This window comes from Schistocerca americana, chromosome 2, assembly GCF_021461395.2.
Source record: "Schistocerca americana isolate TAMUIC-IGC-003095 chromosome 2, iqSchAmer2.1, whole genome shotgun sequence".
Classification (NCBI taxonomy): Eukaryota; Metazoa; Arthropoda; class Insecta; order Orthoptera; family Acrididae; genus Schistocerca; species Schistocerca americana.
Genome location: NC_060120.1, coordinates 796,665,328 through 796,677,275, shown reverse-complemented (window position 1 = coordinate 796,677,275; position 11,948 = coordinate 796,665,328). Strand labels below are relative to the sequence as shown.

General features: G+C 43.9%; 1 protein-coding gene across 1 annotated transcript; it reads left to right on the top strand.

The window, feature by feature from the left end:
• Nucleotides 1-782: 782 nt before the first annotated feature.
• LOC124594441 lies at nucleotides 783-1,649 on the top strand. Its single transcript, XM_047132815.1, has one exon. The coding sequence runs from the start codon at nucleotides 783-785 to the stop codon at nucleotides 1,647-1,649; it is 867 nt and encodes a 288-aa protein (XP_046988771.1).
• The last annotated feature ends 10,299 nt before the right edge of the window (nucleotides 1,650-11,948 follow it).

Sequence of the window (11,948 nt, the reverse complement as noted above, 5' to 3'; positions counted from 1 at the left end):
TTACAAATTACTTACATACAAAAATGTTTCATTGCGGTAAGGTTTCCCTGTGATTGGTTTGGACTGAAAAGGTAATTGGTAAGACTACGCAAACATAGCATTTCCACCGAAATACTGAAATCCATTTGATACCAACAGTATTTCTGTTGCCGTGTTTCCATGCTGTTGTCCTATTCTGTTTGGTATAAATATAGCGGTTAAATTTTCCAGCAGTCGTTCTGCGAGGAAGATAATAACTGGAGACTACAATGGATAAGCTTCATTTGGAAATTGAATTATTTGCTTATCGAGATGTCAATACAAGTAGATGTTCTGTGCCTCGAAGGTTGCAGACCTGAGTAATTCGTCCATTTGGGAATTGTATCGCCAATAGATAACGTTCTTTAGTATTTGTAAGTTGTCAGTAGGGGAGCTGACAATCAGACGTAAAAGCATTTTAATATTTGAGTGGCGGCAGAACGTCGTGCAGTGACATCGTATACAGTAGCTACATACACAGACACTGAAGTGAGACAATGCCAGAGTTTTACATTTCATTTAGATATTTATATAGACTATGGCAAGTCCTGGGGTTGGCCCCTATGAAGACAAGGTGTGGGCGCACGATAAGAAAGCGCCAGAGATTCTGCAAGTGTTTTATGACACTTTCTGCGTTATGGTTCTTTATTACAGCGTTCAGTGCAGTGTCAGCGCTTTACGTTTTGTCTATTTTTTCGAAGAATTTCCTTCAAGATTTTCAAGTAACGCTGTTTGTGCACGGTATCATAGGAATTCTAGAAGAAATGAAATTGCTGTCGGTATTGGGAATCTGCACAGTAACCAGCTACCGGCAGTTAAAGTGTTTCGTCAAGGAGCTTAAACTAGCTGATATTCGTATACCGGTGAAAAACATAGAAAATGGTAAACTGTTGAGAAGTTTCTTCATAACTATTAATTTTGCGCTACTCATCGGTATGCCGTATGTCATATTTATGGGTTCTGGAGATGTGCTCCAGAGTCTCTCTCGTATCTTTCTGCTGTTCTTCGATGTGATGATCACGCTACAATTCGTCTTGCTGGTCCTGGAACTTTGGGCAAGGTTCTCCAGTGTGAACGCCTGCCTCCAGGAGGTATTGTCCTTTCCCTGTTCTACGACGGTTGGACGAGCTCCACCGTCTCGTCGGTTATCACTGCTGCAGCTGCAAGAGGCGTACGTAGCCTTGGGGCGCGCTGCAGACCACCTTCTAGCACACTTCGGCGTACCGGTAGCCGTCGACATCGCCAAGTGCATGGTCGGAGCCACCAGCAGCTCCTACGATGTCTTCATCGAGCTGTTGCAATCGAACGGTAAGCAGGGACTCGTCGTTCCATCGGTGGCTGTACCAGAGGCGTGGTTGGCTCTTCACTGGTTGGAGCTGCTACTGATGTCTCTGTCGTGTGCGGCTGCAGAGAACGCTGCGGCAGCCACCGGGGTGATCCTCCTCAGGTCTTCGGCGGTACCTCGGCTGCGCTCAGCTGACGTCGACGACTTCCTCCGGCTCACGCTTCACGGACCACGGCTGTCGTTCACTGCCGCCGGTTTCGTCAAAATCGACCGTCGTCTTCTGGTCTCCGTCCTCACTGCCATCGTTACCTACCTTATAATTATGGGTCAGCTAACTTTTAACTAGTGTCAAATACATCGACTTTCCTTTGCGACGAATTATTACGAGAGCTTAAACAAATTCTTCGATCCAAACCTACCAGAGCAGTTAAATTAGATAGACGTACTCTAAAGTGAAATTTTCAGTGTAAAATTATCACTATGAGTATCGTAAAAGATGGTGTCCACTAGGGATGGTAATTACCTCTGACACAATCGGTTTTCGGATATATCGACTTTTTTCAGCGCCTTTAACAGGACTGTTAAAACCGCTCAAAAGAACCTGTTTCTGATATAACCGATTTTCGGTATTCTATTTTGTTTCATGTAATAAACATAGAAATCGAACAAAGAGTTAAAAATTTTGACTTCCTTACTTTCAAAATCTGTAGCAACAAAATATTAAATTAAATATGAAATTTTAAAAAAATTTAATCCACCCTCTGTTCTATGCTTTTCTCGAAAAGTGATAAGTGGTTGACTTTTACAAAAAATCACCAGTAATCTTCTATTTATTTTAATTTTTTGAAACTATGCTCAAAAGCCATGTTGTAATCGAGGATCGTACCACTATTGGACATTAAGAATAGTCAATGCTGAAGGGTAAAAACTAAGGATGAAGAACTCCATTTTTCGTGTTAATTTATCTGTTTTCAAGGGCTAAAAGCAGGTAAAGGCGTTTTTATTGTAAACTGTGGATGAACTGTTAAGTTTTAAGTTTTCTCCTTATATTATGTCGCAAGTTTGTTGAGGCTCCTCCAGTTTTTAACCTTTTAAAGCAAATGGAGCATTGTGCTTCATCGATACCACACTTTGTAAAATAGTTTTAGAGTAGGGATGGTGCCAAACTTAATGCAACTTAGATCCAACAACAGTGAGAAACTATCATATAATCCAGTCTCGGAAAAATCTTGTGCAATACATCTACACGGGTAGGGTCTACTATCTAACAGGACGCGCCGTATTCTAACAGGTACATCATTTTCTCAGCAATACTGTTCCAATTCTTATGTCGTTTGTTTGTTGCACGTTTCTGTCGGCATTGTTATTAAAACAGCAGTGATCGCTTATACCATCTCCTACATTTTTTAACGAAACATTTCAAATTCTGCCAAATTTACGAACAAAAATTATTCGTTCATTAAAGAAGGTCTATTTAAAAACGAAAAATTTTAGCACTGCTGCTATGACTAATTGGTATTTCAGTCGTCAGCATCACTCCTAAACAAGGATCTACAGTATGATACGTATGATCTATAACTATAATAAATCCACTGAGAAGGTGCAACGACAATTTAGATATGTATATAGTTCGAAGTACCGGTCACTCGCGGTTGTACCTTTAGAAATGGTTGAGAAATTGAAAGCTAAAATGTAAAATACGGAAGCGAAGATAGCTTTAGTTTTTAAAGTAATAAACAGCAGCTGTGAATCGTCTACTGTTTATATTTTCCCTCTAATCTAGGATTTGATTTGCAAAAATATTATCAGAGAACAGCTGCCTATTGATGACAAAGACAGATGGCTAACGAACAAAAGTCGAAAAATACTCATAGTATTTGTGGAAAAAAGAAATGTTTGAAAGTGAAATCAAACAGCATATATACGAGGCCAATCCAATTCGAGGTTAAATATCATAAAAGTGAATACAAATCCATAATTAGCAAGCTACTTACTTTTATAAATTACATTATCATTGCAGTTCTACATATAGTTAATTACACATAATTAGATAAAAGCTTTACACATAGTAAAACATGCCGGCTGGAGTGGCCGTGCTGTTCTAGGCGCTACAGTCTGGAGCCGAACGACCGCTACCGTCGCAGGTTCGAATCCTGCCTCGGGCATGGGTGTGTGTGATGTCCTTAGGTTAGTTAGGTTTAATTAGTTCTAAGTTCTAGGCGACTGATGACCTCAGAAGTTAAGTCGCATAGTGCTCAGAGCCATTTGAATCATTTGAAACGTAGTAAAACAGTAGATTAAATAAATATTTAATACATTAGTACATTACATTTAACTGAAACATAAACTCCTTGACTGGAATTGGATAAACGGCAAGAGAAATGTAAATAATTGAATTACTGATAGTACGAAGTCAATGTGAAGTGCATGCAGATTTATATTATTTTTGAGCGTTTCCAATAGATTTACTTTTCCCCACACTCTGCTATCTGGAGAACCTGAGACTGTACAGTGTCGAGAAACATTTTTATGTCCACCTGCTGAGTGTTATGTGTGCTGTGTGTTGGCTGTGACTTAATGTCACGTGATGTAGGAAATAGAGGTGGATGTGTGAGAGGAAATGCAGTTCTCTCACCATAGAAATTAGTCAACAGAAAAATATTCCCTTTTGTAAAATTAAAGACCAATAACTTTAATGTAGAATTTAGCAGTATTTATGAAACAAAGAAGAATGTCAGCAGTACGTGGGTAGATATAACCGATTATGGATTTCTACACTGGGGATCTGTTATTCACCCAGCACCATTAATGACACAGAATAATATTGACTAAGATGGTGCATAATACGGGGTCAGTGTGTGTTGGAGGAAAAGCTGCATAAGACTTCGTGTAGCCACTCAAAAAATGCAGATTTACTTGCATACATCTAATGAATTGCCATGCGCTCCGTGTACTATGTAAAGAAATTATATTGGAGTTCTATGAGACAGTCGGTTGATCATTTGTGTTCTGAAAGTATTTCACAACAGAAGCTACGCCGAAGTAATTTTGCCTGATTTTGCTTTTCCAGTGCTTGTGACAATCTTTATCATTTTCTTGAGAACGTTTATGGCCTTTATCCTTACGAGTTTTTTGTCAATAATTTGTCTCAAAACTACATAATTCTATGTGTATTTTTTGTTGGGGGGTAACATTCTTTTACATTATCTGTTTACCTTTACGAAGGATTTGAATTCTTCCGCTGACAAAAGGTTTTCGTCAAGTTGTTCAGCACACTGTGATGTGTCCCCCATGGATACACTCGAAATTCCAGAAGCACATTCAGAATTTTTATCATCAGAATCGTCTCGAGATCGGCGATTGTAAGCTGGCGTGGACTATGATTTTACCCTATTGAGCAGAAGGCAGGGGTTGTTTCACGTAAGTTTGTTTCCAACTGAGAATTATCCCCAGCCTCTGACAGGAACACTGAGACAGATTGCAAATCACTGATATTTTTAGTCTGACAAACATTGTTAAGTCGATTGCAATGTCGGAGCTTCGACTATAGTGCCCTGCAACTTGCTGAACAATAGTGGATGCGTGAAGGTTGCTGGAAGCTTCTGAATTCTTCGTTGTATATTCTGACGGTTCCGTACCAGAAGAGCGACGTCCTTTCGTACTTTCAGTGAAAAAATTTAAAACTGTCGGAGATGTCGACATCTTGTACGATCTTGTGTAATGTATGCGTTGCAGCAAGTTCTTCTCGCACTGGTTGACTTATAGGTTATGTGGCTTTAAGTGCATTTAAGTTGCAGTCGATACTTGTATGACTTACAGGTTATGTGGCTTTAAGTGCATTTAAGTTGCAGACGATACTTGTATGACTTACAGGTTATGTGGCTTTAAGTACATTTATGTTGCAGGAGATACTTGTATCATTGACAAGATTTGGACAGTTCTTGTGCCTTCGTATGGAATATTCAGTGGCGACGGCACTTAACTGAAATGTTCGTCAACGGCCTTGCCGCGTGATAACACCGGTTCTCGCTAGGTCACCGAAGTTAAGCGCTATCGGGCTTGGCTAGCAGTTGGATGGGTGACCGTCCGGTTGGCTAGCAGTTGGAAGGGTGACCGTCCGGGGACCGCCTTTGGCAGGCAAGGTGCACTCTGCCCTTGAGAGGTCAATTGCGGAGCTAGTTGACTGACAAGATCCGCTCACGAAAACCGACTATGGCCGGGAGAGCTGTGTACTGACCACATGTCCCTCCATATCCGCGTCCAATGACGCCTGTCACTTGAGGATGACACCACGGTCGGTCGGTACCGGAGAGCCTCCCGAGGCATGTTCGGACGGAGTTAGCGAAGTCTTCAATGATAAACTGTGCAGTACGTCCAACGTTTTTAGACATTTGATTAACAATTGAAGAACTAGCTACTTAAGGAAACACTTCAGAAAAACTGTGGCACGAACGTCCCCATGAGTGTTACGCCACCTTCTTGGAGTAAGTGAGCAACATGTTCACTGTGGTGTCACCGCCAGACACCACACTTGCTAGGTGGTAGCCTTTAAATCGGCCGCGGTCCGTTAGTATACGTCGGACCCGCGTGTCGCCACTATCAGTGATTGCAGACCGAGCGCCGCCACACGGCAGGTCTAGACTTCCTAGCACTCTCCCCAGTTGTACAGCCGACTTTGCTAGCGATGTTCACTGACAAAATACGCTCTCATTTACCTACATCTACATCTACATCTATACTCCGCGAGCCACCTTACGGTGTGTGGCGGAGGGTACTTATTGTACCACTATCTGATCCCCCCTTCCCTGTTCCATTCACGAATTGTGCGTGGGAAGAACGACTGCTTGTAAGTCTCCGTATTTGCTCTAATTTCTCGGATCTTTTCGTTGTGATCATTACGCGAGATATATGTGGGCGGTAGTAATATGTTGCCCATCTCTTCCCGGAATGTGCTCTCTCGTAATTTCGATAATAAACCTCTCCGTATTGCGTAACGCCTTTCTTGAAGTGTCCGCCACTGGAGCTTGTTCAGCATCTCCGTAACGCTCTCGCGCTGACTAAATGTCCCCATGACGAATCGCGCTGCTTTTCGCTGGATCATGTCTATCTCTTCTATTAATCCAACCTGGTAAGGGTCCCATACTGATGAGCAATACTCAAGAATCGGACGAACAAGCGTTTTGTAAGCTACTTCTTTCGTCGATGAGTCACATTTTCTTAGAATTCTTCCTATGAATCTCAACCTGGCGCCTGCTTTTCCCACTATTTGTTTTATGTGATCATTCCACTTCAGATCGCTCCGGATAGTAACTCCTAAGTATTTTACGGTCGTTACCGCTTCCAATGATTTACCACCTATGGCATAATCGTACTGGAATGGATTTCTGCCCCTATGTATGCGCATTATATTACATTTATCTACGTTTAGGGAAAGCTGCCAGCTGTCGCACCATGCATTAATCCTCTGCAGGTCCTCCTGGAGTACGTACGAGTCTTCTGATGTTGCTACTTTCTTGTAGACAACCGTGTCATCTGCAAATAGCCTCACGGAGCTACCGATGTTGTCAACTAAGTCATTTATGTATATTGTAAACAATAAAGGTCCTATCACGCTTCCCTGTGGTACTCCCGAAATTACCTCTACATCTGCAGATTTTGAACCGTTAAGAATGACATGTTGTGTTCTTTCTTCTAGGAAATCCTGAATCCAATCACAAACCTGGTCCGATATTCCGTAAGCTCGTATTTTTTTCACTAAACGTAAGTGCGGAACCGTATCAAATGCCTTCCTGAAGTCCAGGAATACGGCATCAATCTGCTTGCCAGTGTCTACGGCACTGTGAATTTCTTGGGCAAATAGGGCGAGCTGAGTTTCACATGATCTCTGTTTGCGGAATCCATGTTGGTTATGATGAAGGAGATTTGTATTATCTAAGAACGTCATAATACGAGAACACAAAACATGTTCCATTATTCTACAACAGATTGACGTAAGCGAAATAGGCCTATAATTATTCGCATCTGATTTATGACCCTTCTTGAAAATGGGAACGACCTGCGCTTTCTTCCAGTCGCTAGGTACTTTACGTTCTTCCAGCGATCTACGATAAATTGCTGATAGAAAGGGGGCAAGTTCTTTAGCATAATCACTGTAGAATCTTAAGGGTATCTCGTCTGGTCCGGATGCTTTTCCACTACTAAGTGATAGCAGTTGTTTTTCAATTCCGATATCGTTTATTTCAATATTTTCCATTTTGGCGTCCGTGCGACGGCTGAAGTCAGGGACCGTGTTACGATTTTCCGCAGTGAAACAGTTTCGGAACACTGAATTCAGTATTTCTGCCTTTCTTCGGTCGTCCTTTGTTTCGGTGCCATCGTGGTCAACGAGTGACTGAATAGGGGATTTAGATCCGCTTACCGATTTTACATATGACCAAAACTTTTTAGGGTTCTTGTTTAGATTGTTTGCCATTGTTTTATGTTCGAATTCGTTGAATGCTTCTCTCATTGCTCTCTTTACGCTCTTTTTCGCTTCGTTCAGCTTTTCCTTATCAGCTATGATTCGACTACTCTTAAACCTATGATGAAGCTTTCTTTGTTTCCGTAGTACCTTTCGTACATGATTGTTATACCACGGTGGATCTTTCCCCTCGCTTTGGACCTTAGTCGGTACGAACTTATCTAAGGCGTACTGGACGATGTTTCTGAATTTTTTCCATTTTTGTTCCACATCCTCTTCCTCAGAAATGAACGTTTGATGGTGGTCACTCAGATATTCTGCGATTTGTGCCCTATCACTCTTGTTAAGCAAATATATTTTCCTTCCTTTCTTGGCATTTCTTATTACACTTGTAGTCATTGATGCAACCACTGACTTATGATCACTGATACCCTCTTCTACATTCACGGAGTCGAAAAGTTCCGGTCTATTTGTTGCTATGAGGCCTAAAACGTTAGCTTCACGAGTTGGTTTTCTAACTATCTGCTCGAAGTAATTCTCGGACAAGGCAGTCAGGATAATGTCACAAGAGTCTCTGTCCCTGGCTCCAGTTCTGATTGTGTGACTATCCCATTCTATACCTGGTAGATTGAAGTCTCCCCCTATTACAATAGTATGATCACGAAACTTCTTCACGACGTTCTGCAGGTTCTCTCTGAGGCGCTCAACTACTACGGTTGCTGATGCAGGTGGTCTATAGAAGCATCCGACTATCATATCTGACCCACCTTTGATACTTAACTTAACCCAGATTATTTCACATTCGCATTCGCTAATAACTTCACTGGATATTATTGAATTCTTTACTGCTATAAATACTCCTCCACCATTGGCGTTTATCCTATCCTTGCGGTATATATTCCATTCTGTGTCTAGGATTTCGTTACTGTTCACTTCCGGTTTTAACCAACTTTCCGTTCCTAATACTATATGCGCACTATTTCCTTCAATAAGAGATACTAATTCAGGAACCTTGCCCTGGATACTCCTGCAGTTTACCAATATTACGTTAACTTTTCCTGTTTTTGGTCTCTGAGGACGGACGTTCTTTATCAACGATGATAATGTCCTCTCTGGTAAGCCGTCAGGTATTTTATCGTTTCGCCCAAGGGGGGGGGGGTCCCTCTAACCTAAAAAACCCCCGTGTGCACGCCACACGTACTCTGCTACCCTAGTAGCTGCTTCCGGTGTGTAGTGCACGCCTGACCTGTCTAGGGGGGCCCTACAGTTCTCCACCCAATAACGGAGGTCGATGAATTTGCAACCATTATAGTCGCAGAGTCGTCTGAGCCTCTGGTTTAGACCCTCCACACGGCTCCAAACCAGAGGACCGCGATCGACTCTGGGCACTATGCTGCAGATATTAAGCTCAGCTTGCACTCCGCATGCGATGCTGGTTGTCTTCACCAAATCAGCCAGCCGCCGGAAGGAACCAAGGATGGCCTCAGAACCCAAGCGGCAGGCGTCATTCGTTCCGACATGTGCTACTATCTGCAGCCGGTCACACCCAGTGCGTTCAATAGCTGCCGGAAGGGCCTCCTCCATATTACGGACGAGACCCCCCGGCAAGCACACAGAGTGTACACTGGCATTCTTCCCCGACCTACCCGCTATTTTCCTGAGGGGCTCCATAACCCGCCTAACGTTGGAGCTCCCTATAACTAATAGGCCCGCCCTCTGTGACTGTCGGGACCTTGCCGGAGAATCGGCCACTGGCCCAACAGGCGAGGCATCCTGTGGTGGCTCGGAAACGATGTCATCACCACTAGGAAGCACCCCGTACCTGTTGGAAAGGGGTAAGGCAGCTGCCACGCGGCCAGATCCCACCTTCGTCTTTCGGCCAGGCACGCGCGAGCCCACCACTGTCCGCCATTCACCCTGGAGTGATGGCTGACCGGTAAGATGCTCACTGGCGGAAGACGCAGCGACATCAGGGGTTCCATGTGATTCCAAGGCCACCGAAGTAGACGATAGTTAGCATAGCCTTCAGCTACGTCATTTGCACGACCTAGCAAGGCGCCATTACCAGATACTATTGATGCTGTAAAACATGTACCGTCAAGAGCGATGTTCACCATTTATGGATTAAAGTTAAGTATTCCACAGCTACGTCCTTTTTTGCTAGTCTAATTTCCTTGACCTGTTCCAGACCTCACGCCAGCCTGCGTGAGCTAAAACGCGTGCCTTTCGGCTTCCTCTCATACCGGGTTGGCTCTCTTGCCAATCCACAAATTTCTCCTTGTAAAAAGATCCCATGGTACCACGCACGTTCTCGATGAGGATCGCTTTGTCAGGAGAGAGGGTGTTGTCAGCGACGGCAGATGAGTGTTGTCATTACTGCAGTCAGTGTCAGCTACGTCTGCGCGCGCAACGGCCGTCTTCGATGATGACTGTAGCACCACCATGTGGCAGGTCGCGAAACCAGCCACGCCTGTCGGCTAATCTTGCCAACTGTTAACGTATCTAAATATGTTAATTTCTTAACAGAGACCTCACGAACGATTACACGAATATCTAAAAGTATTCACTATTAACAAGCAAATCGATTCACAAACGGCCGGCCGGAGTGGCCGAGCGGTTCTAGGCGCTACAGTCTGGAACCGCGCGACCGCTACGATCGTCGGTTCGAATCTTGCCTCGGGCATGGATGTGTGTGATGTCCTTAGGCTAGTTGGATTTAAGTAGTTCTAAGTTCTAGGGGACTGATGACCTCAGAAGTCCCATAGTGCTCAGAGCCATTTTGACTCACAAACGCGCTAAATGAACAAAAACAGATGCAAACAGAAAATCGCAGTTGTGTACTGTCGGGAAGGGCACAACTCCGTTAATTTCCATAGCAGCCACGGGAACGACTGGGAGGGCGTGATTTTATTTCAGTGATTACAACGGATTCGATTGGGAACGTTGTCATAAAGACGTTTCATCCTCTTCTGAAGGAAGACAGCCCACAACTGTTGTAACTAGTCACTGATAGTCTAGATACTGGCGCTGAGACGGACTAGACCCCTCAGCTGGTCCCATTCAAGTACTACCGGCTGGGGCTCTTGCTGGCCGTGGGAGTACATCATTTCTTAAGCAGCTCATATAGTCAGGTGCCGTGTGTTGGCGAGCATTGACCTGCTGCAAAATGACTCCATGATACTGTTACATCAGGGATAACGCATAAGAACCCAACGTGTCCTCGAGGTACTGTTGTGCCATCAGTGTTCCCTCAATCACTAACAGCCGTGAAATGAAATTACGCTTACTTCCCTATCATGAGGCCAAGGAGTGACACCGCCGTGCCCGTCCGAAACTTTGCAAGACTGGAACCTTTTCCCAGGTCATCCGGAGTCGTGTAGGACTGAGATTCATCTCTGAACACAACGCGAAGCGATTCACCAGCATTCTACGCTTAACCAGTAGAACATTCAGTCAAATATTTGCCGATATTTTCGCGAGCGAAAGAGGTTGAAGAAGTTATGTCGACGTGTGATCAGTTTCAAACTGTCATCCTGTTTTAACAAAGAGTTGCAGTGTAAGCATTACTGGCGGGTGCAATGAAATAATGAGCCCTTGAGTAAGTATATTGAGCGGATTCGAACCTCTGTTTTGGCCCTAGAATTACATGTTCCCGAGGGTCAAATTGTCGGTAACATATTGGAAAGGATGAGGTCCGAGGATCGAACTCGCATCACCTTTCCTAGTAAATCCTCCACCTATTATCAATTAAGTGCTTTGGTTTCTAGCATTGAGGGACTTAGTTACGCTGAAAATCAGCGGGTTCAATCATCTTTGGGTTGTTTCGGAGTTAGAGGCTGATGGGTGCAACCAAAAATCGTCAATGCCCCGCGACAACGATTTAAAGTCTGTTTTCGTTGCTGGCTGGTGGGACATTTTGTTCGTGAGTGTCCGGTTCAGCGGAAAGTGGAGATAGACAGCTCACGGTGCAGGAAGTCGGGAAAGGACTGTATACCTTCCTTTCCTAGGCGTTGTCGTTGAACTGGGGGCGCAGTGCGTAAGCCCTAACCCAGTGTGTGTGATCAGTTGAATCATGAGTCAGTCTGCGCCCTTGTTGATTCTGGGAGTTCAGTATCGCTACTGGACTATCATTGGTACCTGGAGTATCGATATTTATGTACGTTTGCTTCCTTACGAATTTCTTCG